This window comes from Felis catus, chromosome C2 (assembly GCF_018350175.1).
Source record: "Felis catus isolate Fca126 chromosome C2, F.catus_Fca126_mat1.0, whole genome shotgun sequence".
NCBI lineage: Eukaryota > Metazoa > Chordata > Mammalia > Carnivora > Felidae > Felis > Felis catus.
In genome coordinates, this window is record NC_058376.1 from 28,793,782 (window position 1) to 28,821,621 (window position 27,840).

Below are 27,840 nucleotides of genomic sequence, written 5' to 3' on the forward strand. Positions count from 1 at the left end.
GGGCGGATGGGGAATGGGTGAGGGGGAAGCTCCTGATGCTGACCGAATTAGGATTTTCCAAAATCCGTTAATGTGCTCCTTGGAATCCAACCACATAAAATCAAACTGAAGGCTCTTGACTTTCTTAATTCTTTTGTCCACCACTCCTCTAAAAGGAACAACATCTCATGTTGTTATGCACCCACTTCACCTTAGGATAGTATAAATAGCTGTTTTGAATACTTACTATTTGCTAAGAGGTGTCCTCAGTGTTTGCATTAAAAAAATAAAGAACAAACCAAAATAAAATGGTAAAGAAAAAAATTATATATGCAGGTTTTTTCTGAGCTTAAGATGAACTTGGCTTTAATTTAATGACTACCAAGAATATAAATAGTGGAAAACACTTAAGCTGTAACAAAGTTAACTGTAGGTACAGGACATGTGTGTGTTCACCGAGTGCACAAAATAATTAACATGATTGAGTCAGCATAGTCCTATCCTCTCTGTTTTAGATATTTTATTATGGAGATTTTTAATCATACACGAAAAATGAAATAATAATGAACTCCCATCACCAAGCCTGAACAGGTATCAATCTATAGTCAAACTTGTTTAATTTCTACCCATTTGACTCCCCAGCCCTTCAATCTCCACTATTTTTTGTTAAAGCTGATCCCAGACATGTAATTTCATGTCTTGATGCAAAAGCAAGTTAAAAAGCAAGCACTGTATTTTTAAAAACATAACTACGTAACCACCACTGCACTAGAACAAAAAAAGAAAGATTGCATAATATGACCAAATATATAGTCATTGTTAAATTTTTTCTGATAGTCGCAAGTGCTTTTTTTAATAGTTTACTTGAATCATGATCCAAACAGGATCCATGCAATGCATTCGGTTCATGTCTCTTAATTCATAGGTCCTTCTCTATTGATTTGTTGAAACTGGATTGTTTGTTCTGAGGAATTTTCCGTATTTTTGAATTTTGCTGATTGCATCATTGTGGTATTTTTTTTAAAAAAAACTTTTTCTTTTATCCTCTATGTTTCCTGTAATTTTTTAGTTAGATCTCAAGGCTTGATAATGTTCAAGTTTGATATATGTATATATATTTTAAAAGTAGGTCATCGGTGACTGTATACTTCCTGTTGCATTACACTGGAAGCCCATATATCTGGTTGTCTCTATTTTTATGACTGTGAATTTGCTTAGTGGGTTCAGATGGTATCTGGTTGATCCATCCAGTACAGTTGCCCATCAGCCTTTCAATTAAAAGTTTTAACAGCGATTGTTGATTATTGCTTAGATCTATTGTTTCATTAGGGATTGTATATGATTATACTCAATTTCTATCATTCTTTCTGTATTTATTGAACAGAAGTATTTCAAAAAGAGCTTTTCCACATTAACTGTTGACCAGTTTGAGACACTTTCATGTAAAAATGGCCCACTTTTTTTGTGTGTGGGTTTTATGAATGTTGTATGGAAATTTCCAGGCCAAGATTGTACTTATATTAACTGCACTTTGCCAGCTAGGGTCAGAAAAATTCAGGGCCATATATAGACCTTAGTTAGAGGTAGAATTATTTCTGCTCTCAAAGGTATTGCAAATATGTCTGGGTGATCTAATTTCTGTCTGATTAAAAATGTTATTTACTAGATGTAGACTTAAATATGTTTCTTTTATTCTTCTAGGTCAATCCGGAGATCTATGTCTGAAAACAAAGGATTTGGTTAGTAATTTATAAGATTACTCATGCAGATAATATGTTTTGTTTCCTTAAAAGTTCTTTTCTTCTGCTCCTTCCATAAAGCAACAATAAGTGATTAATGGAAGTCAAATTGAGTTGTCTTTGAAGTCTATAGAAGAAATTTTTTAAAAAGGAATGTGGTTCCACTCTAACTGTAAATGGCTAAGACAAAGAAATCATTGATTTATTCAGAACAATTTCCTTTTACATTAAAAATATAATTCTCTTTGATGGCTTATTGGATGATTATCTTCCAGTTTCCCAACTTTAGCTTGGCCGACCATGGTCAAGGTGACCTCTTCAATACCTTTTTAGATATATGAATCTAAGAGTGAACAAAAAAATAAATAAAAAATGCTTGTATTACAAAAGACTCTTCAAACACCGGACCTTTTCTGTTTTTGTGATTACAGTATCTGTAGTACTAATAAAGGCAATTGGCTTAATTTCTATCTTAATTCTGAAGCAAATATCTAATTCTATTAATCACTTTTAGAAAGCTAATGGATAATGGCTCTCCTTCTCTTGCAGAGTATAGTGTCACTGGTTATAAAATAGTCACAGTGACAAAACATCTGGATTATTCAGTCAATAATTTATTTTTATGCATCTTGTCAAACTTGTGGGTGCCCTTTCTCCCCAGCAGAGTTTAAGAGCTGGATGCTCAAACTCCTTTCCCTGTCTTTTCAAAAGCCTGTCTTCTAGGTAGGCTCTGAAAAGCTCATCCAGACCAAAGTGGTGATCATCAATGGATGCAGCTTCCAAGGGTGTCTGTATTTTAATCAGGTCTCATATTCTTCCAGTGTCAGCGTCCACGGGGGCTATGTCTTATGTCACTAGTTAAGACTCTGTAGGCAATTGGTCATTTTGAATATCATCCCTGATTTAAATAATGCATAATCTTAAATAAAAGGAAGTAAGGCACAGTTTTGTTTTCCATCTAGATTTATTCTCATAGCATGCTATGTGGTTTCTACACACAAAGCTATAGATGTTTCCATCCCAACATATTTCTTGATGCCTTCCCCATAGTCAAATATGAGAGCAAAAAGTGACTTTATAAACAGCACAGGTATGCTGACTTTGTTTCCATGAGATGCTTTGGTTGCATTATGTCAAATTTACTTTTCCAATATGATAACACAGCATGTGGAATGATTCATCTTTGGTAAGGGGATTAGAAGGGATTCTTAACTCTTCATTCTGGTGCAGTCTGGTCCTTCACAGCGTGCCCAGGCCCTGCTGCAGGTGTTGGGTGGACAGGGCTGAGCAAGTTATTGTTCTTCCACTCAAGATCTCACGTTAGAGTTTCTTGAAACTATCACAGCTCAATGGACTCTGTACACACTTAGTCATTTTGTTGAAAATGAGGAATGTGGAGGGTGGGGACATTTGAACTTATTTATTTGAAAAAATAAATTAAAAAAAGAAGAAATACTTCAAAGAATAATGTAATCAGAAACTACCAACAAGTATTTCAATAGCACCATTCTACCACATATGCGTGGGTCCTTGTAGTTCATGGAAATAAATTGGAGCCCACAGGCCACTTGGGGTTGTCCACCAGGGAGTAGAACTCTCCATTTTGGAGAGCTCTCTTATCACTTTCCAAGTTACAATTGTGTGCTGATCTTGTTCTGATTTTAAATTTCTTACACTTACTGGACAGATGTTACCGTGAATTCTGCTAACCAATCCTCTGCTTTTTTAGAAAGGAAAATAGCGAATGACACAACTTGGCAAGAACCCAGCAAGCCAGAGAATGATTCCCACATCAGAAGACTCAGTCAGCTAAAAGGTAATTGTTAAATTTAGTTCAGCTGACTTTGCATTTTCCCAAAGTAGTTTAAAGGGCAGGTAGGAAAAATTTACATCTTTCTCTATTAAAATAAGCTGGGCATTGTGGTCTACTTAAAAGGGAAAAACAACTAGAATAGAGAGGACGTATTGTTAATACCATATATACATGTGATACGTGTGTGTGTCTACATGTGCATAGATACATACAGACATATAAAAAGGAAGTGGAATCTAATTAGGTTGCCTGTTGAAGAATCAATTGCAAATAATATTTGAAAGTCTTTAATGTCTATAAGAATTTTATGATGTATTAAACATCACCATATAGGAAAACCCTCTAAAAATAACATCAGTGTATCAATAGTTACTACATTTAGGTTTTCCTTAAAAAATACAAAAGAATAATCTCAACTACTAATACAAAATTATATCATTTCATAACTTAAAAATTCCCAAGAAGCAAAAATCAGCAGCCTGGTAAAAAATTTATTAATGATAAATGACTTCATAATTATAATTATTTAACTTTGGGAAGGCAATGAAGAAAACAGGAAGTCTTAAGAGTTCACGAAGATGGGGGTGCCTGGGTGGCTTGGTCGGTTAAGCGTCCGACTTTGGCTCAGGTCATGATCTCACGGTCCGTGAGTTCGAGCCCCGGGTCGGGCTCTGTGCTGACAGCTCAGAGCCTGGAGCCTGTTTCAGATTCTGTGTCTCCCTCTCTCTCTGCCCCTCCCCTGTTCATGCTCTGTCTCTCTCTGTCTCAAAAATAAATAAACGTTAAAAAAAATTAAGAAAACAAAAAGAGTTCACGAAGATGAACAACAGCATAAAAAGTTATCTGCTTGGTATTCTCCTTCTGTAGTTACTGGAACAAGAAATTCTTGATTATATTAGTTACTGATTAAGAATTTCTAGTTTTTAATTACAAATATTTTTAATATCTTGGGAGGAAGGAAATTATAATGCATTTTTATCACTAGGAGCTTAATAATTTGATTTTATATTCTGTTCAGATCTCACCTTTTGTTTAACACTGCTCTTAGATTTACAAAGTAATTACTTATGAAAATAATTTATTTTGAAACATTTCAGTTTTATTCAAGATTATGTAACATTTTGCTGAATAAATTTAACTGAATTTTTTTTTAATTTTTTTTTTCAACGTTTATTTATTTTTGGGACAGAGAGAGACAGAGCATGAACGGGGGAGGGGCAGAGAGAGAGGGAGACACAGAATCGGAAACAGGCTCCAGGCTCCGAGCCATCAGCCCAGAGCCTGACGCGGGGCTCAAACTCCCGGACCGCGAGATCGTCACCTGGCTGAAGTCGGACGCTTAACCGACTGCGCCACCCAGGCGCCCCTAACTGAATTTTTAAATATTTACAATTTATTGTAAATAAATTGGTGAAACATTTGGGATTTAGATATTTTCTTTTCTTTTTTTTTTGACCTTAACCGAAATCAAGAGTCAGATGCTTAACCAATTGAGTTACCCAGGCACCCCCTAGATATTATCTTTTAATCACAACAGAGGAAATGTGTTAATAATATCATGTTTTGATTGGATTCTATCTTCACCCCAAGGATGCCAGCTATCTTCATTCACACTCTCTGTAGATTAGTCAAACACTCATCCACATCATCCATCCGTGCATCCCTTTAATAAACACATGCGATTTTTAGATTATTGGGTATTGACCTATGGATCAAGAAGTTATAATTGCACTATAAATTATTGTTAGTTATAGATTTTGCCACAAATGTCTTCAAGAATTCTATTCGCTAAAACTACCTTTCTGAGATTTTTGTTTTGTTTTGTTTTAATTGAGGAGTCATAGGCAGGTGATTCTATTACAGCTACTCTGAAGAAAAAAATCTTGGTTTAAAATGCCGCGTTCCTGATTAGTGATGTGTTCTTTGCCAGAGAAGAATAACAAACAAGAAATCCTTTACAGAAAGCTTCTTAGCTTTGGTTTCGCGGATTCTTGAGCTACCCTATATCCTGTGTGTGTGTCTGTGCCTGCGTGAGTGTGTGTGTGTGTGTGTGTGTGTGTGTCTAAAAGTTCAACTGGCATTTCAGCGGTAGCAGCTGAGTCACAGGACATTTCTTAGGGATTAATGCTGTGCTAGGGAGAGTTGATGGCCTGAGACCAAGGCTGTCGGTGCCACTGTAAATTGAGGGGAGAAATTCAGTGGGGAGGGAGGGCCACACGTTGTGGACTTGGATTTTATGGGTGGGGTAGCTTCATTTGGAAAGCTCAGAGTATTTCTAGGCAATTAGTGCCCTACACATCAACCCATAATATTTCTTTCTCATTTTAAACACTACTTTTCAACTGTTAATTGGATAATTACTTCAGAGAGGTTTACTGTGTCTGAGGATAGGCAGTCTGTGAGGTTTAGTGAGATGAAGGCCGGAAGGTGCATCGTTGTTATCATCCAGAGCCCTTTATTTTATTGAACACGAATGATGACATTTTAAAGACAGCCACAATAAAATAGAAGAAAATATATAGGGAATTAAATAGTAGGAGTGGCAACACTCCTAAAGAATCTGTTACAAACACTAAGACCAAAAAAAAAAAAAAGGGTATTTCTCTCAATTTCAATTTCAAAATGGTACTTATACATGACATATATTAACATTAACAAATTAATTATGAACATGTTATAAACATAATATGATATAAACATAACATATAAGCAAATTATAAACATAATTAACAAATTAATATATTAATTTTAGGCCTAAAGACTATTGGGCCTGATGAAAGAAACGTCCACAGGCTATGTTTAGCCAAGGATTTGTGCCTGGTGTTTTAATCCACAAAGATATTCACATAGCTTGATAAAAGACTATGTTGTGTCAGTTAAGCCAAAATTTATCAGAATAAGTTGAGTGCCAGAAGCATAATATTTTTAGTTTATCTAGTCCATTTCCTTCTTATAAGAAGAGTTTTATCTAAACCTCCATCTGTGCTGTTAAAAGAGACTACATCTGTAAAATAAATGCAGGATAAATTGAGTGCTCAGGACTTTATGACTGAAGCATTGGCAAAGTGTAGGTATGAAGGAAAATTAATCTGTAATTCATATTAATTGTATTTTCAGCATCACAAACAGGCAGAATATTCATCATGTACATATTTTAGTAAATTAAAATCAAATTTAAAGTTTTCAAATTTATTTTGGCCTTAGGTTTACAAAGGAAATAAAAGTCTGAAAAGAACAAACTTTGAAATCTGTGAATTGGAGTTTACCTAAGATCAAGTTTTGATTTAAATAAAGACAGTATCCAGAACAAGGTTCTCACATTTAATGTCAGAAAGTACCAATGATAAAAACAAAGCAATTTTTTTTAAATAATAAAAAGGATGCAGAACATATTTGGAGAGTTTTCAAACGGTGTGACCACGACAGACTATTCCATAAAACGTAAAATATGCCCCAAATAATTGACCTGTTAGTAAAGGAAGTGAGGGGTGGATAAGGTCAAGAAAGATGGTTAGTATTGAAAGGAATATGAATTTCGCCCATACTGTGTGAAATTATCTTAAAAATACCCTTTTCGTGTGATTTTGATGAGATTCATTATCCAAAAAACCTAGCAGAGGAGGGATGTAGTTAGGGCCTTCCAGTTTAGCACTTGAATTGCCATTCCTTTGAAACCTTTCCTGAATTCTAGTCAATATTATTGTTTGGCCAGCCTCTTCAGAGTAAGCATGTAAATATTTTGACTTAATTTTTCCAAACCTTATTAATTCTCTTTCTTTGTTGGCCTGATACCTTCTCATTCAAGATGGCAAATGTATAAAGTCGCAAACATATTTACCATTCTGTTTAATTTTCAGGGACCACGATCTAATTTAAAAATGATTCCTCAGGAAGCTTGGGTGACTCAGTTAGTTAAGCATCCAATTCTTGATTTTGGCTCAGGTCATGAACTCACAGTTAGGGAGACTGAGCCACACATCAGGCTCTGTGGGGACAGTGCGGAGCCTGCTTGGGATTCTCTCTCTCCCTCTCTCTCTGCTCCTCGCCCCCCTCAAAATAAATAAATAAATATTTAAAAATAAATAAATAAAAATTGTTTCCCTAGAGCCTGTAATTTAACTCTGGTTAGACTGGATTACATGAGGAGTGACAGAGAGAAGCCCTATTTCACAGCTGAACATCTACACACTCATCCTGTGGGGATAAACTCCTTGAACAAAGGCCACTATAAGTGGGCCTCTTCCAAGGAGGTCTTTCTGAATTGAGTGATGAGAATGTTCAGCATCCTGGTGTTTTGTAGAAATGAATCTCCCTTTAATTCTTTAGGGGAGTTCTTACTAGGATGATAGTTGCTTGAGTATGGTCAGAAATATCTTCATTAGAATCATCTAAAAGCTGATTAGAAATATTGCTTTTTTACCTAATCTCATTTCTTCCCTGCATCTGAATTTGAGGGGCAGTTGGAGTCTGAATGTTTATGTTGAATGGTGCATTCCTATGTATAATATTGCTTGTGACTCACTTATGTAGTTTATGCATGTTCTGATGATCTTTTTGCTGCAAACTACCGCAAAACTTTTTTGAAATGAAAAATTATTTATTTATTTATTTTTGAGAGGCAGGGAGGGGCGGAGAGAGAGGGAAACAGAATCCCAAGTAGGTTCCGCACTGTCAGCCCAGAGTCTGACGTGGGGCTCAAACTCACAAACCGTGAGATCATGACCTGAGTTGAAGTCAAGAGTCGGATGCATAACAGACTGAGTCACCCAGGTGCCCCAAACTATCCCAAAACTTAAGGGCCTCAAACAACATTTTATTAGACTCGTGGATTTTGTGGGTCAGGAATCTATTCAAGATAAGTGCTTCATGATATCTGAAGCTTCTTCTGAAAAGGCTTGCCTGACTGGGGAGGACTCCAATGTCTGGTGGCTGGAATCATCTAGAATCTTTTTCACCTGTATATTTGGCACCTGTTCTGGGATAACTTGAAGGCTGGGCTCAGTTGAGACTTTTGACTGGAGAACAATGTGTGGCCTCTCCAAGAGACACAAGCTTTCTTCAGGCCAAGAGCTGGGTTGCAAGAGGGAGGGACACGAAAGGGAGCCTCACACATCATGGAGGAAGTGTCTGGAAAGTGAGCATCCCAAATGATCAAAGCAGAAGCTGTATGGCTTCTTCTGACTTAGTTTGGGGGCTTACAAATGGTCATTTACATTGCATTGTCCTGTGACAAATGAGTTACTGAGACTAGCTCAATTCAGTAAGAAGAGGCATGCCAAGTTCATATTGCAGAATACGTGGTATGAGAGATATTTTGGTGGCCATTTTTGGAAAGCACAACTGCATATTGCCTAATTCATCCACTGCAACTCTTTGGCTACGTAGGAACAAATTGCTTCCGTTTTTATAAATATTCTCTCGTCGGGTAATATTTGGGAGATTACAAATAGATAAAAGTGTATAAGACCACAAAACAAATGGCTAATCTTCATAAAATACAATTTTTCCGGTGTCTCTTCCTTAGTCCAAGACCCTCAAAGATCTTCCATTGTCTGCAGCAGAGGCCACATACTGGTAGCCGTGTAACTGAAGTTATTCTGAGAAAAAGTCTGTTTGGACCATACAGTATTTTAAAAATCAGGAAATTTTACATGAATATCCATGTATTTATTTTTTTTTTTAATTTTTTTTTCAACGTTTATTTATTTTTCGGACAGAGAGAGACAGAGCATGAACATGGGAGGGGCAGAGAGAGAGGGAGACACAGAATCGGAAACAGGCTCCAGGCTCTGAGCCATCAGCCCAGAGCCCGACGCGGGGCTCGAACTCACTGACCGCGAGATCGTGACCTGGCTGAAGTCGGACGCTTAACCGACTGCGCCACCCAGGCGCCTACATGAATATCCATGTATTTATACCGACAATCCTGAGCTCAAAGTCTGAGGTGATTTCAGTTGGGAAAGCTGAGAGCAATGGTGACTCTTCAGCTCACCACATGTCTCCCATTATCTCCTTGACAAAATTCACATCATTTAGTTAAATTACTTATTTGAGTTCTGCAGATATATTTATATGTGCAACATTGGTCTAGTAGGTTATGTCCAAATTCCTCGACCTGGCACTCAAGGACTATTAAAATTTTACTTTATTTACTCTTCCAGCCCTACCTCCTTCTATGCTATATTCAGAATTGCCTATCATTTGACCAGTTTCAATGTCTACACTTAATTAAATATGTTCCACTTATTCCACACCGTAGGTTAGCGTTCATAGCACTGCTTCTACGTTTGTCATTTTGCTTTTTCTTCTACCTTTCCAAACTACATCCACGCTTCAAGCTTCCACTGGGGCCCTACCTCTCCCAGGAGTACCCTGAGTCATAGTGATCCGTAGCCACAGTAGCATCTGAATCACTCATTTTCCTCCTTTGCATTGTTACATAAGCGATGTAAATGCTTCGTGCACACTCCTGTGATGCTTCCGGATTCTAGATTAGAGGTGACCACTTTACTGTTCTTTTCCCATACCCAGAAGGATAATTATAGAGGGAGTTCTCCAAAATTCATGTTAAAGTAATCCAAAAAGGAGAGAGATGAAAAGGAATGAAGGAACAGAGCACAGATTTTTTTTTTCCTGAATACAAATCCTTAAAAAAAAAAAATAATAAGTTGCCAAAACTGCTTCTGGCATCCTGACACTGTAACGGAAAATCTTGCTTCAAAGAGCCAGCTCACAAAACCAGCTCGTTTTAACATTTAAGTATTTTCTGGAATCCTTTGTGGTTACTCTGATTTTAAATATTGTTAGTGATGTAAACAACTCCGAGGCTGAGCTGGGAATTTGAACTATCTTTTCAAGAGAGCCAAGATGGGGATTTGGAGGACAACTTGCCCGTGTTTTTCACTGTGTGTGGAGGGTAGGTCGTGTTGGCCGCTTTCTCCTCCAGTGAATGTGAGAACAAGGAACAGTGGGAAACTGAAGCAGTGATTGCACGTGAATAGTGAAGGTGAGAGGGAAAGTCACTGGCCTTGTGGCCAGGTGGTTTCTGTAGTCTCAGTTTCCTCATCCAAGGGGGTTGGATTAAGTGAGGTACAGAGGGCTACCCTCTTTTAGGCATGTGCATTTCAGATTTACATAAAAGGAGCCCCTTTTCCAGAGCCTGGAAGGGAAATGTTGGAAGATTTCATGTAGCTGCAAGCTAACCGACACCACATTCGAAAGCTTTTGCAAAAGCATACATAGAACAACTTCAACACAAATAATCTATGTTGACAAGACATAAGCTAATGAAACTCAAAATGCCAGAGGTGGAAAACTTAGTTTAACAGAAACAGGTGAGGAGATAACTTCGTGGAATCCTAGCATGTTGCAGTTAGACGTGGCTTTAGTAGCTAGTATGCTACTCTTTTATTACTGAGAGGGAAACTGAGTCCCACAGAGGTTCCATGGCTTGCTCAGATACACAGATGGCCAGCAACATTCTTCCTTTTTGTTGGTGGTGGTGGTGTTAAATTCGTATTTTATTTTGACCTGTTTCTTGTGAGAATAACATATCTTTAGGAAAATAAAACATTTATGATCTAGACAATGTAGTACCTTAACAGACTAAACGAAACTATAATGAGTATTAAATTGCACTTAAACTTCTAAAATCCTGTAATTTCTGATGATCTATATATAACATTTATCTCTTTTCATAGATCTAAATGAAGAGGATTGTCTTTTGAGTAATTACATGCATACTTTTCAAGGAAAAAAACCACAAGGCATTTCCTGTCAGGTAATGTGAACAATCAACACTTGGTGTGGTGTTTTGTGAACATCATCTTGTTATTGAGCTCTGTAATACTCTAGATGTAGTTTACAATACTTAGCCTTGTAACTATTTTATCTTTAGTTATTGTAGGTTGTTTTGTAGTCGATACGCTCATGTCTCTGTGAATTGGAATATAAATGAAAGCGTTCACTGATGCCTTGAGTTGATAAGCCATTTTGATTATGCAAAACATCATGCTCTACAGCCTTTTGATAAGTAACTCTAAACCTGTTAAGTTAATGTACTGGGATTTTCTCTGACAAGACCTATGTTAAGTGCTGAGAACTGTCTGGCAACCTTTAGTGAGGGGCATGTCCCTCATGTTTTTACGTTTGATATAAAAGCATATACTATTATTTCTGACATATCCCTTATAAATTGCATTAGTTAGCCCAGGAGTTCAGGCAATTAAGAATGTCTGAACCTCGGGCCTCCCTGATAGTAATAATAATATAACATTAATTAACAGCCAAATAGGTGCTATTCACCCTGTAATGAAAAATAGTATGTGCGTCAGTCGGGCCAACTCCAGCATCATACTGATTTTTGATTTTTTCTGACAGCCATGAGATTCTCTTTAATCATTCTGATAGTTTTATTTATTAGAAAGTTAAAACTGGCCTTCCTTGGTGCAGTAGATTTATCAATAGAAAGACGGGATACAGTGTCTGAATCGTGAGGGACTGATTTGGTGAGCAAAAGGAGCTCGCGTTCCTCAATCCAGCCTGATACCTGAGACTGTCGGAGGCCGTCCGATGGAGTAGACAGTGGACCCTAACTTTTGATCAACCACAGTTTCTACTGGCTGTTCTGACAGTGCCAGAGTCACAATCCTAAGCTCCTGAGGGTCCACACCACATTGCCTGAGGGCCTTTAGCCAGTGAGCTCTCCCGCAGGGCACGGTGGAGAGCTCTGAAAACAGACAGAGCTCTGAATCTTAGTTTGCCCCTTAGTACCTCTGTGATTCAGGGCGATTTACTTAATCTCTCTCTGCCTCAGTTTTCATGATCTGTAAAACTGGTCTATAAAGAACCTTTGTCTCATGGCTGTCCTGAGGATGAAGTGAAATACTTCAGTAAAGCACTTAGCATCATGGCTGGCATTTAGAAGATGCTTAAAACAAATTCAATGGTTGTCCCCCAAGGCTCCTCTCTCCCCCTTCCTCCTCTTTTTACTCTTTGCGAGGGATGGACACTTTCACAAGTGCGGCTGGGAGATTATTTCTGAAATATGCAGTCTCATTCTCCTAAATTTAGATGAGGCCTCAGATACAGTATCTAAGTGAAACATTGTCTGATAGCCAGGAGGAAATGAAGGCTGATTTACAGTAAGAATTCCCAGACATGTGTTGTGCCAAGAGAAGTCCTTCTTTAGGGTTTTAGCAGAAAACCAGAACCATGTCTTAGAATGAAGAAAATAATATATAAAGTTCTTGGAAGAAAAGGGTTCAAGGTAAATCTTTACCAATTTCTTTGGCATTTTCATTGGCTAAGAAATGATCCTTCTAGAACAGTAACTATTCACTTGTACTATGTAGTTTATCATTAAAGATCATTTGAGGAAATCCATAAGCAGTGACTGACGAGCAGGAGATATCTAATCTAGAAATTCTCATTTTGGAGGGTAAGGGTGGTCTTTACTATCTTTAGTATATCTCTTCATATCCATGGTGGGCATTCAATTGAACTTAACTAATTAAGAAACACTTTTTCTGTATGACAAAATACTATAATGAGATACTATTAAGTATTAAGAAATGTTATGCAATTTGTTAATTTTTTAACTCCTTGTGACTGAGGAAAAGCCAAAGCTGTTTACCCTCTGGAAGACGGGGCAGAGAGAGGGACACATTCTCTCGTGTGAAGGGGCAAACTGACCTGTCGGTGACGTCCATGAGAATGGACTTTGGCACAGACTGTAGCCTCTTATCAAGTGAGCAAATGACTTATCGGAGCAATATTTCTCCAAATGTGGCCTGGGGACTGTCTGTGTCAGAATCAGGATATTTGTTAAAAATGCAGGCTTCTGAGCCTCACCCCTGTCCAAATGAATTATCATGTCTGGGGGCCAGGAGTAGTTATTTTTATGAGTGTCCTGATGGTGCTAACTAAGTACATGAACCATGAGACTCCATGGCATCCAGACATTTGATGGGCACTTGTCTACTGATATGATGCCCCATGCAATTTCACTTTCCAAGCCCAAACCTGGCTCATGTCTGGTCTGGCAAGACAGTAGCCTCATGGAAAAACTGAAGTTGATTTTTGTCTTATATTGTGAGAATGATATATATTCATTATAGAACATTTAAAGATCATGTAAAAGTAGAAATGATTAAAATAATGAAGAGGTACCTGGGTGGCTCAGTTCATGGTGCATCCAACTCTTGATTTTTGCTCAGATCATGAGCTCACAGTTCATGGGTTTGAGTCTCTCATCAGGCTCCACACTGATGGCATGGACCTGGCTTGGGATTCTCTCTCTCTCCCCATCTCTCTGTACCCTTCCTCCGCTCACATTCTCTCTCTCCTCTCTCTCAAAATAAATAAATAAACTTAAGCAAATAATGAATAATATCTTAACAGGGTCAATATTTTCATATGGCTGGCAATTTTAATGAATATCATTAACATGAGATAAAGTTCATAGGACGTAAAACATATTCATAGTTATCATGTGACTAGGCCTACGAAATATATTTTGGACAATAAAAAACATTCATTATAAAAACTTTTAACATTAACTGAATTTCCAATCAGAAATACTTAACTTGGGGCACCTGGGTGGCTCAGTCCGTTAAGCATCTGACTTTGGTTCAGGTCATGATCTAGAGGTTCCTGAGATTGAGCCCCATATCGGGCTCTGCACTGACAGCTCAGAGCCTGAAGCTTGCTTTGGATTCTGTGTCTCCCTCTCTCTCTCTGTCCCTCCCTCACTCATGCTCTGTCTGTCTCTCTCTCTCTCTCTCTCTCTCTCTCTGTCAAAAATAAATAAACCTTAAAATTTTTTTTAAGAAAAGAAATACTCAACTAGACATGTTCCTTTAATGTACTGAAAAGAAGAGGAAAGATCTAAGGCATAGAAGAAAGTACTAGGAACCAAGTGGCAGGAGGTAGGAGCAGGAAGTGTTCACGGAATGCTCTCTTCAAAAGTGACTTAGCTCCATAACTATTTCTGACTACTCGGGTCTGGGATAAACCTGCTGGAGAACCCAGCTGGCAGGACAAGCGCTGATGCGGAGAGTTTGAAGCACAGCAGACTGCCTGGTAACCGCGATCATTACCCCAACCATAAAGAACATCTTGGGGTAACTTGACTCCCAGCATTTATTTTTGTATCCTTGCTCTTGTATCCTTGTTCTTTTCTGGCAGCATTCAGTTGATGGCTCAGACCTTTTGTAGCATATTGAAAAGGGTATAAACTATGCAGTAATACAGACTTTGGGCTAATGTATTTTCAAAAATGTTTCATGCCTCATTTCTCACGTAAATTCTGAGGTTGCTTTCAGCCTTCAGAGCGTCATTCATATTCATGATAGAAAAGAGGGATAACATTTATTACTTTCAGTGCTGGTGATATTAAGCACTGTCAAGCACCCCCACCCAGGACTGCACCAAAACATTTTCTCCCTAAGCTCCTTCAGTGGAAAAAGTGTTGCTGAGTGAATTCATTTTTAAAAGTATGCCTGCATATGTATGGGTGTGTTAGGTTCTCTTCTAAGGCTTACATCACTTCACACCCATTTCAACCGATTTCTTTTTTGATGGAGACTGCAAGGCTAGGTATTTGAATTCTCAGCTCCCCCTGTAGCTACGGTGGTCATGGGATCCAATTCTGATCAGTGAATTATAGCTAGAAATGCCTGGTGGTGGAGTGGGTGACGGGGTTCTTTTCGGGGTGGGGAGGAAAGCAAAGCCTCATGAGAAGAAAGCTTTGCCCTTTGCCCGTCTCCCTGCTGGAAGCTGGACATGGTATCTGCTGAGTTAACAGCTGTGTTTCAGCCATAAGGCCAAAGGCACATGTTAAGGATGGTGGGGCACAGCCATGGAGCCTGATTCATCAGCGACATTCCTGAGTTACTGCATCAGCATTGGGTTGCCTATATTTGAACTTCTTGTGGGGAAACATAAGCCTTACACTTGTTTAAGCTGCTGTGATTGGGTTTTCTGTCCCTCAAAGCGGGACGTGTTCCTCATGAATACATTTTGTTTGTGAAATTGCCACTTTTGCTACTGCGGAAGCTTGCTTGCTCCAAACCTTGCCCACAGGGTTAGATGGTGGCTAGACTCGGCTCTGGTTGTGCCATCTAAACTAGCCTCCTCCAATTCTCGTGCAGTGTAATCAGTATCTAGAGTTGAGAGTTAGTCATTTAGTCTTTAAGAGGAAAACTGGATTAGTAACAGCAGCGACAACAACAAAAACCTCTTGGCTGCATGCAACCCATTGGCAACGTACAGACTTAAAACTGTTTCCGGTGCAGCACACCGCTGTTGGAAAAATACAGAGGTTGGATCAAAGTGGGACTGCTTTTTGGTGCACTTAACCGAGGCCACTGGACACCAGGTGGCTGGGGAAGAACCTTAAGGTTATGCCATGATCTGTGAATAAGCAGGAGAGGTAGGTCCCTCCTTGGCTTCCATCAGACAAGATTTGGAGTCGTTCTAAACAAAGATTGTGAACAAACGGTAAGGCAGGAAAAAGAGAGGCCAGAATGACAGATTGTTTAATAATTTGTTTTTTAACGTTAATTTATTTTTGAAAGAGAGAGAGACACAGAGCTCAAGTTGGGGAGGGGCAGAGAGAGAGGGAGACGCAGAATCTGAAACAGGCTCCGGGCTCCGAGCTGTCAGCACAGAGCGCGACGCGGGGCTCGAACTCACGAACTGTGAGATCATGACCTGAGCCGAAGTCGGGCGCTTAACCGACTGAGCCACCCAGGCGCCCCAACAGATTGTTTAAATAGCACTTGCAGTGTCAACCAAAAAGTAGTTTTTATGTATGATGTAATATAAAAATGAACAAATTATGTTATGCATTGATCTTATTTTCAAGCACTTTCTTATCCATTATATAACTTTGCTACTGTCTTGGTTATCTATAGCTAAATAGCAAATTACTCCCAAAGTTAGGCGTTTAAAACAACGAACGTGTATTGTCTCATAGTTTCAGAGTTGGGAGTTTGGGGATAGCTGGCAATTCTAGCTCAGGGTCTCATATGAGGTTGAAATCAAAATGTCATCTAAAAGCTACCTGTGGATGAAGGGTCTATTTTCAAACTCCTTCTCCCTACTGTAGCCAAGGGTTTGTACTCCTTGCTAATAGCTGTTTGGAGGAATTAGCCCCTCATCTTGTTGACCCTTCCATATGGCTGCTTGAGTATATCATAGTGTGGCACTTGGCTTCTCACAGAATGAGTGATCCAAGGCACAGGGTAAGACGGGTACCATAATGTCTTTTAAGACTTAGTCTCAGAAGTCATACACCATCACTTCCACCTTATTCTATTTACTATAGACAAGTTATTAAATCCAGCTTATACTAAGGATAGGGGCATTACGACCCACCTTTTGAAGACAGCAATATAGAACAATTTAGGAACATATTTTAAAACCACCAGAGCTACCTAATAATATTACAACGTTATAGATGGAGGAGTTTCCCAATATCCCAAGAGCAATATTATAACTCATTTTGTAGATAGAAAGAATGTAGAGCTCTATTTGTTATAGAAGAAAAATGAAACCTCTTTTTTTAATAGAAGATTTGAAAGAGTGGCTTCAGTTGGTGTTAAAGGAATATTGAATATTAGTGTGAAACCCATATCTTTGTCTCTGGTGAAATGAAATTAAAATCAGAGTAGATTTTCTTATTTTAGTATCCGAAGTCATTCTCTATCCATCTGTCTATCATCTATCTATCATCTATCTATCTACCTATCTAATATCATCTATCTATCATCTATTTATTCCCTCATAAAACAAGGAAAAGAGGTTAAGCAGTTGCCATTTCAACTTTTAGTTTATACAAGGAAAATAAATGCCTGGTTCTAACAAATAAATTTTATGAATGAACTAACTTAAATATATACAGATATTTCCCCATCTTGACCACTTTAAAAGGTCGATAGGAGTTATTTGGGTATTCCTTAGCACAATTCTCATTTTTAAAAGAGTTATAATACAATACAAAAAATGTCTCATGAGCACATTCTAGTAACTTATACTGGGCCAAACACCAAGCACTAGTTGACATCATTAAAATGTAACACAAACCTGAAAATGTTGGCCTAATCCTCTAAAATCCACATGCTACGCCCAATGGCAAAATAAAATGCAGGCATTCAGTATGAGCTTCAGTCCCTTGAGCTATTTTGTATTTCTACTTGCTTCTCAGTCCTTGGCTAGGTAGGATTTGTGGGACTTCTGCTTAGCTTTGGACCTTATAGTAACCAAACTTGCTTTACCTTTACATGAGTTATAACTTTTGACTTTGGACTTGTTTAAATTCTCCGTGTCTCAGTTTCCTTATGTGTCCAATGGTGATGAGAAAAACTTCTTATGGCTGTTAAAAATATTAAATGAAACAGCATACATATATTATCCCCAGATGTTCAGTGAACATTTGCATCCTCTCCCTAAACTCCTCTTAATCCTACTGAAGGCCCTACCCTCAAATAAAATTTGAAATTCCCTTCTATTCTATTACAAACTCCATCCAATGCCCCTAGCTTAATACCAGGTACATGGGTTTTTCAAGTAGATGTCTACAGTAAGGAGATTACATGGACAAGTACTAAACCTAAAATATCCTGTGCTACGATTCCAGGTATTACTCAGCTCCAAATATATATGTGGTTTGATTTCACACTCTATCAGATATTCAACAAGGATGCCTATTGTATACCTGATAGTGAAGGGCGTTAGGGGATTAAGGTTTAGATTGCTTCATAAGCCATTTTCTTGGTTCTAACTCTTTCTACCAACTTCTGGGTATGGATCATGTGTTGGGACTAGAGAAAATGAAGGATAGTAAGTGAATCCACTCTATATGTAATATATATATATATATATATATATATACATATATATATATATATATATATATATAACACCGGCACACATATATTCACCTTTATATGTATGTATTTGATGAAATATTAATCAATGTATTTTGATGACTTGATTATTATAATTGAGAATATGGATCCTTTCCTCACTATTTTACACCTTTGTGCAGTTTTATTTACTTACTTTTGTTAAAGAATGTTAACATCAATCTTGTTTTTCTAATGCTAAAGCGGGTAACTTTTAATGGTGGAGTCTCTTTCGTTAGCAAAGACATGTAAAACCCAGGCATCTGGGTGGCTCAGTTGGTTCATGAGTTTGAGCCCCATGTCAGGCTCTGTGCTGGCAGCTCAGCCTGCTTCAGATTCTGTATCTCCCTCTCTCTCTGCTCCTCTCCCACTCATACATGCATACTCTCAAAAATAAATAAAGATTAAAAAATATTTTTTTAAAAGACATGTAAAGCCTACTGCCAAAGAAATAGTAGAAAACTTCTCCCCAAATCATACTATTTTTTCTGTTTCCCTGTAATTTTAATGCAATGAGAATTGTTTTCTACAGTTCTTTATTACATTTGCCACATGGAAGTGTTTTTAGAGAATATAAAAAAGACTTGTTCTTATTGAAAAGCTTTCTGACTTAAGCATAAAGCGGTACCTTTAAAGAAAGATGAGTCTTTATTGTAAAAAAAAAATTCCCCCAAATTTAGGAATTTTTCCTGAGATAAAGAAAATTTTGTAGTGTTCAAAAGTGTATCTTTGTGTGCCAACTCTCTCTTGTATTAAAATCCTCAGATCATATTAACCACCGTCCTCTCCTTGTTGGCCATTGCTAAACACAAGTTCAGGAAATGGACATGTTTTAAAGGGTATGGAAAATTTCCAGGACACTCATGTACGTCAGCAAGTCCCATAGTGTTATGGAACTGAATACACTGTAAGCCCTCTTTACAATTTTTTTTCCAGACTTGCTTTTGGGAACACTGCAAGCTAAATGATACAGATTTATTTGATTATTATTTCCTAAAATGTAATATAACTTGCAGATTCTGTGGCAAATAGCTACTTTCAATAAATCATGTTTCTTGATGTAGGGATGAACATGATAATTTCAAGGCATCTCCTTTCACAGCACGCTCTTCCCAAAGATAATTAAGATGTTAACATCTAAGGTTCTAGAATAGTTTTCTTCTCGACAGTACTTTTTTTTTTTTTTTTTTTTGCCTAAGGGATGATAGCTATTCTAGGTAGGAAGAAGTGATGAAAAAGTACTGTTTAAATATTACTTCTATTTCCTGAAAAAACTAATGTACTTGCTGGTTCTCATGCCTTCTAAGTTTTTAATAACTAGTTAATTATCAAACAGCCGTAGGAAAAAAAGAAACCCGAATAATCATGAATACAAAAAGGACTTCCTAGATGAAAACGAAGCTATGCATTTGGGAGGACTATGAAATAACTTAATCAGAAACAGAATCAAGAGAACCCGATCAAGAGATCTGGAGCTACCCCGATGCTCTTAGGCTATTAATTTCACATTTCTGTGCCTCAGTTTCCTCCTTTTGAAAGTAAGGTATTGGACAAGATGAACACAAAGATCTTTTTAAGTTCTAATAATCTGTGATCAATAGTAGCTCATTCCTACTTTTTCCTTGATATTCTTCTCAGGTCTAAGAGTTTATGTAAAGTAACAAAAGAAGATACTTATCTAGTTTAATGTCCCTAAACTTATTACAAGAACAATGAATTCCTGTGATCCAAATCCTCATTTTATAGAAGCACAGAGAAGTGAAGTGGCTTGTTCAAGTTCACATGGCTAGTCACGAAGCAGGACATCACAGCAAAACAGTCACTTTGATGTGGAAATGTTGGGGTTCAGAGCCAACAGCCAAGAAAGAATTCTTGAGACATCTTCAGTGCAAAAAAGTGGTTTTATCAAAGCATGGGGACAGGACCCGTGGGCAGTAAGAGCAGCCCTGGGGTTATGACGGGTGACTGATTATATATTTTTAAGTTGGGAGAGGGTTAGGGATAGCCCAATTCTCTAAGGAATTTTGGAAGCAAGCTTTCCAGGACCTTTAGGAGGATAGCTATTGTTAGGAAAAGGTCATTTATTACTGTTTAGTAAAAACTCTGTCATGAGACCCTTCAGATATATGTCAGTGTGCCATATGCTTGGAGGATGATTGCTAGCATAGATTTGGGGGGTAGAGATAAAGGAAGTTTCCCCAATAATTTTTATATGTTAAAGTAGACTTACAGGACTCTGGGGCGGTCAGGCTAATGTTAAGCTAAGATTGCCTCTTGCCCTTAGCAAAATGTCCTCATCAAGGCAGCTGAGTTCCTAGAGGAACATCACTCTGACTGTCTCAAGGATTTGTCAATGGGCTGTAAGTTGTAAGGAAATTTAATTTTCTTTTGCCTTTGTTTCCCACATCAGCTTATCTGCAGACCAAGGCTGATTCTATCAAGTCAGGGTTTCCCTGACATTTTTGTTTATTTCTTGTAGAGATTATAACTCCTCGATACCAGGGTTGTATTTTTTTCTATGTAATTTCCTATATTCATAGCTCCTTGTATGCTAGGAATCTAGTAGATGTTTAATAAAAATTAACTAATTTGTATACTGGCACTTATATTTCCTACTGTGTACATTTTTGGGGGTCAGTCAAAGAATGTACCTAAAGAGAAATATTCCTATGAATAGTTCTAGAAACTTCTTTGAAATTTCAGAGCAGACGCCATTACGTGGAAAGTAATCTCTGACTTGATGTAATCCAGGCAGCCCCCGGGTAGCCTCAATGTCTTCACATTAAAAGACTGACCCCAACCTGTGGGTAAAGGAGCAAAGAGCAGTCTTGGCTCCCAGACAGAAGTAGGAGAGATGACCATGGAGCTGTAACTTCCTTGTGCTGTGGAGAATAGAGCCCATGTGGCACATTATTCCAAGACCAGAATTGTGAACACCAAAACCTGCCTGAGACGAAGCAGAAGGAGCCAGAAACATGTATTAGAACTTGAGGACGTGATTTGTATTTATATAGTGGGATAAGACTGTTACATAAAGGGCTTTGTTAGACTTGCGGAATTACACCGCTTAGCTGTTCAAATGCCTGTTAATTCTCCAGGCAGGTGCAGTTCCCTTCCCCACTTTACCTTATGCAATCTTTCTCTCCTGTGAGTAACCATCACATTTTATTTGTACTTCTCACATGACACACATTAACCTTTTCTTCCAGATATATTTTTAGCCAGCTGTTCAGCTCACATCTATTTATTGAGCATATTAGAGACCAGGTTTGAGATGTGCAAAATAACTCTGGAACCCCAAAGAGCTCACCCTTTTCTTGGAGGGGACAGGCACAGAAACAGACTACTGATTTTTAAAATCACTCATACTAAGCAATGACAGACAAATACCTGAATCTCCCAAAGATTATATGCTTAATAAATGTGTGTTGAATGAATAAATATTTTATAATTCTTCTAGGAGAGTGTATTCTATTTCCCTAATTCATTCAATTGAATATGCATTCAACTGCCTTTTTTAAAATTGTGCTTGACCTCATTCTAAGTATTGTTCCAGCATTTATCTTAATTTCTATTATTAAAAAAATAATAAATTTTGTAATTATAATTACATAAGAATACCTCGCATCAACATGGCAATTTTTCCACCAATTATTTTTTCAATCAATATTTCATTTATACAGATGAAATATTTTCTTTTTTTTTTTAATTTTTTTTTAACGTTTATTTATTTTTGAGACAGAGACAGAGCATGAACGGGGAAGGGTCAGAGAGAGAGGGAGACACAGAATCAGAAACAGGCTCCAGGCTCTGAGCTGTCAGCACAGAGCTTGACGCAGGGCTCGAACTCACGAACAGTGAGATCATGACCTGAGCTGAAGTAGGACGCTTAACCGACTGAGCCACCCAGGCGCCCCCAGATGAAATATTCTCAAATTGTCATTTTAGTTAGTTGTAGTTCCAAGAAAGCAGTAAAATAATCCTCTGAAAAGAGACTTGTTTATTTTTATATGTTTGCATTGATTGATTCTAGTTTATAATTCTTGGTTTTATTACTGTGCATTGAGTTACAAAGTGTTAATTGATCACTGTGACCTTACAAATTATCTTTTTAGAGTATGTTTTAAGTCGTAAATAGACAGTAGTCACTTTTATATAGAAGTGAATGCACATATAGCTTCGAGGTTTTAATAATCTCACCATTTAAAACCAATTCCTTTTGTTTTTACCATGAAGATAACTTTCCTCATTTTTACCCAGTCCCTAGGTATCTTTTTTTTCAAGTGGCTAGAAATAAATTCACAGTAAAAACACTGGGTACTTATGTTCTGCTTGGCAGAAATAGATTTGATTATAAAACCTGTATTCTAGGGGTACCTGGGTGGTTCAGCCGGTTGAGCGTCCAGCTTCGGCTCAGGTCATGATCTCACAGTTTGTGAGTTTGAGCCCCGCATCAGGCTCTGTGCTGACAGCTCAGATCCTGGAGCCTGCTTCAGATTCTGTGTCTCCCTCTCTCTCTGCCCCTCCCCCTCTTGCGCTCTGTCTCTGTCTCAGAACATTAAAAACAAAAACAAAAACAAAAAAAACCTGCATTCTAAATATGTTTTTTAAAATATAGAATTTCTCTCAATTATAGGAGTAATATGTCTTTATTGTAGAAAAATTGGGAAATGCAAACTATTTAAAGAAGGAAAAGAAAGCCACTTAGAGTGGTGTTTATACTTTCTGTGCAAATGTACGTACTGACTTTTTACTTAATAGTGTATTGTGACCATTGAAAAATCATTTCTAAAACCCTGAAATTGGCAAATCTTTGGTAACTAAGTGAAGTGAAGAGTCAGAAGACTAGGGCGCTGAGAACAATTGTCAAAGCAAAATATATGAAACTATCTGAGGTTTCATTTCAATATTCACTACAGCCTTCCTTTAAAATAAGCCAAGATAATTAATTTTAAAAGATCTCTGTTTCCCATGTTGAAGAAATTATATGAAATAGACGTCAAGTGATCAGACTTTTTCTATTTGAATACTTGTTAAAAAGGTCATGAGAGAGGAACAATTCTTTTTTTAAATCAGAAGAACAAAAACAAAAAAAGAACAAAGGGAAATTATTTTACTTCATGCAAAGTCTATCGTTACTTTCCAGCTTCCTTTTCAATTCAGACAGGTGGTCTGGATTTATTTAGTTTCCATAAGCCTAAATTTCTTCTGTGTAAAAGAAGGGATCCTACTGGAAAAAACAATTAAATTCTCCTGTAGTGAAATATGTATGTTAAATAAGATGTGTGTGTGTGTGTGTGTGTGTGTGTGTGTGTTTGAGGTGTTTAATACATTTACATATTTATATCTGTATATAAATATATAATATATAAATAAGATAAAAATAATAATGATGTATTTATATACACATGAAACAGGAGGTATATATATAAAAAAGAATAGGCCTATAAATCTAAGAGTGTCCACCTGATACTTATCCTCCATTGAAGAGTCATATTTAATTTATAAATCAAAACCTTGGGTTTGGTTGGTCTTAATTTGGCTTTCAATCCTAGATAACTAGTAATTATGTTAGCTTCTAAAAATCTTGTGAGAAAGGACATTGGATTAAAAGTCACAATATTTGATTCTCTTCCTAGCTCTATTATTAATGAATTATCTTTCTCTGGATAAGCCACTTAGCTTCTCTGGTTTTTCTCATTTTTTAAAATGCTGGTAGACTAGATGTCCAATAAGTTCCATCCTAGTTCATAAAATATGGTTGTAAGACTAATCCAGTTCAATAATTCATTGATGCTATTTTCTAAAAATTATTCTATCATCCTAATAGTCAAGCAAAGTCTCAGAATGAGGTGTATTTAATCTAACACTTCTAACCAAATTTTTACATTATTTAAGAAATATGAACAAAATTAATTAAAGTATATACATACTTATATATGAAAGATACAGAATATACATAGCAAAACATACATATGGGAAATATTTAATTTATATTCACATATAATTATCATTTTATTGGAGAAAATTTAAAAGTAAACTAAATACACTAATTTTCTTATCTCTTCTCATTTTCAACTTCCAATGCTGTTCTTTGCATCATTACATTTTAAAGAAATATATTTTACCAAATCAAGTCTTCATCCGTTTATTCATTCATTCATTTCATATCATTACTTCAACTAATTCATAGAGAGTACCAACTATTAACAGTGTTATAGGTATTAAGGATACTGCATGGTACCTATATGGAAGGTTATGGCTCCTGTCTTCTTCCTTCAGTTTAGAGTCTATCAGGAGGAAAGACATTTAACCATGATGACAAAAATATAAATCTGAAACTGTGGTGAAAGCCAAGAAGGTAAAAGAATGGGGACCTAATTTGGGCTTGGGAGTCAGGAAAGATCTCTCTGAAAAAATGGCATTTAGTATGAAGTTTCTGGGGTGAGTAGGAATTAACTAATCCAGGAGAAATAGAATAAGCATTCCAGGCAGAGGGAGCAGCATACATAAAAACACTGAGAGAAAAGAGCTCTGGAGATTGGGAACCTAAATATATTTACCTTGTTGAGTGTGAAGGGAGCCTGGAAACACAGGTCATACAGACCGAGTCAAGTATTTTGGATTGTATTTAAAGAACACCAGGAAATTTGGAGTAATTTAAGCAAAATGGTAATATCATCAGATTTATATCTTTCAAGGAGAACTCTAACATTTTATTGGGCATCAACTGGAGGAAGGCAAAAGAAAAAAAAAAACAATTAGAGATTTGCAGTTGGGTGGTAACAATGGAGATGGTGAAAAAGAAACAGATTCAAGATACATTCAAAGAACAGACCAAACTCAGTAATGGAACAGACCAAAGTTAGTAATGAAATAAATATAAGTCGACAAAGGAGAGTAAGTGGGAAAGGTGATAATCTTATTTACGGAATGTGCAATACGGTGGAGGAAGATGGCATTCACTGAGTGGAAGAATACCAGATGAGAATCATGTTTGGGGGCTAGAGGTCAGTCTTGATAGGGCTTATAAATCATTTTAGATAGACGGTTGAGTATGTGAGTCTGAAGCTCTGAAGGAAGCTCTGAAGAAATAAATTGGGAATCATCAGCATTTAAGTGGCATTAATTGTGTGTGTGTGTGTGTGTGTGTGTGTGTAACGAATGATGAATGATGGTGATATAAGACAAGGGCCCAGAGCTAGTTGTAAAGGATTTAAGCATTTAGTTTTGAGAGAAAGGAATTGTCAGCATGTCAAGGGGTTAGAGAAAGAATGGCCAAAAAATTTGGTGAAAGGAAAAACAGAGAACATGGTGTCCCAGAAACCAAGAAAAGAAAGTGTTTCTTGAAGGTCGTCACGGTCAGTATTGCTGGATACCAAGCAGTAATGGAGTTTGGGAATGGTTCATTGGAAAACAAAGGCAATCTAAATGGAATATCAGAAACACAAGCTGATTGCTGAGTACATGATGTGATTTGAAGGGATGAGAAATGAAAGGAATTAGGGGAAGTAAACATAGTTGACTTTTCTGAGAAGTATGCATGGGAAAGGGGGCAGAAAGGGTGGTAAATAAAATATGGTAAATTAACGATGGATCAGATCAGAGCATATTGGAATGCTTTTGGGAAAAGTCCTTTAAAAAGTAAGATGATCACAAAGAGGGATCAGTAAAGAGGGAAGACGAATAAAAATGTAAACCAAATGTGTCACTTGCCTGATTAGAACAAAATACATGCTCTTCAACTCTTCTACAAAGGCCTCCCTGAGAGCCCCTCATTAAGTCTCTGGCTCATCTTATGACCCTCTTTCCCTCCTTTCTCTTCCTTGGGGCAAATGCTAAGAATTCTTCCCGGAATTTCAGCTGTAGAACCCCTGCACATGTCTTATCCTCACAGGAATTCTCTTCCCTCTGCTCTTTGCCTAGCTGACCCTTCTCTGTTATTTAAATCATAGTCCTGGAAATGTCCTCCCTGACTATCCGTGGAGCTCAAAACTGTCTCCAAATCTTCACATCTGAACTGAGGTTCAGGCCTCAGTTTTAGTGAACATCCTCCATCAACCAATGTAAATTAGTAACCGTCCTCCCATCTACACTCAGTCATGCTGTTCTTAGCAGAGCCTATGGCACATTTTCTTGTTTATGTACTTGTTTATTTGTTTATGGTATGTCATTTCTCTCTAGAACATAGACTGTATGAAAGCAGGGGTCTCATTTCACGTACTCAATGCCACATCCCCAGAATGCATGATAATGTTGGCATATCGTAGATGCTCAATAAACTTTCGCTGATTGGTTGAATGGTAAGTTCAATTTAAAAGTCAGTCTTCTTAGAAAACATCTAGGAATTAAAAGGCACATTATGGGGTGCCTGGGTGGCTCAGTCGGTTAAGCATTCAACTTTGGCTCAGGTCACGATCTCATGGTTCGTGAGTTCAAGCCCCGCATTGGGCTCTGTGCTGACAGCTCAGAGCCTGGAGCCTGCTTCAGATTCTGTGTCTCCCTCTCTTTCTGCCCCTCCCCTGCTCACACTCTGTCTCTCTCTGTCTCAAAAATAAATAAACATTTTAAAAATAAAATAAAAGGCACATTATTGTAATTTTAATCAAAATAGCACAAATTTATAAGTAATAGATTAGGAGACTACAGTGAATAACAATTTTGAAAATATTCTAAAGGATTTCTTTTTAATAGATAATCTTAATGATTCTATATCTCTTATCATAATTTTTATTCTAAGTTTCATCACTCAGGTATGTACTACCTAATAGCAAGAGAAAGCTTTTTGGAAGTAGTTTGCTGTTAGAAAGTAGCCAGTCTAGTGTAAAAAATGTACTGTGGATAATCCATTTGGTAGATAAAACACATATGTATGAACTCAAAAGTGTATTTACATTTAGCAAACATTTATCAGGCCATGTACTCTACTAGACATATGTAATTGAAAAATGAATAAAATGCAATAGACTGATCTCTATTAACTCAAAGCTCCATGAGTGATTAAAGATACGAAAGTTAACAAGACTCTGCTTTAAAAAGGCTATAACACAGTTTGAACAAAATAATGAGAGGTCAGTTTGTTTTAACACCTCTGGGCCATGAGATCTCACTTATATGAATTTAGACACTATACAAATGCTTCTCTTCCTCCTAGGGGCAAATCATTAATATGGAATTCAGTTACCCTGGTATGTAACACCTTTCCCCATATCAAGTGAAAGTCATTTTCACAAAGAAGGGGGAGGGAAAAGGCCATTTTTGATGCCAGTGTTTCAGTGGAGCAATTAAGCATTGGCTGGAATAGGAAGAGGTTGCTATAAGAAAAGAAGTACAACAAAGAAAATTGTGTTCAGTGGTTGTGCAATGTCAGCTTATTATTTCTGGAAGAGCCTAAAGATTA

The 27,840-nt window shown here is 37.3% G+C and overlaps 1 protein-coding gene across 3 annotated transcripts in view; it reads left to right on the forward strand.

The window, feature by feature from the left end:
• The window catches only part of SAMSN1 (SAM domain, SH3 domain and nuclear localization signals 1), a 140,141-nt gene that overhangs the window by 25,445 nt on the left and 86,856 nt on the right, over positions 1–27,840 (forward strand). For all 3 annotated transcript variants that reach the window (XM_019839502.3, XM_019839503.3, XM_019839504.3), the window contains 3 exons: positions 1,681–1,718; positions 3,448–3,534; positions 11,232–11,311. In XM_019839502.3, coding sequence (XP_019695061.3) covers positions 1,681–1,718; positions 3,448–3,534; positions 11,232–11,311 — 205 coding nt within the window. The remainder of the gene's footprint in view (positions 1–1,680; positions 1,719–3,447; positions 3,535–11,231; positions 11,312–27,840) is intronic.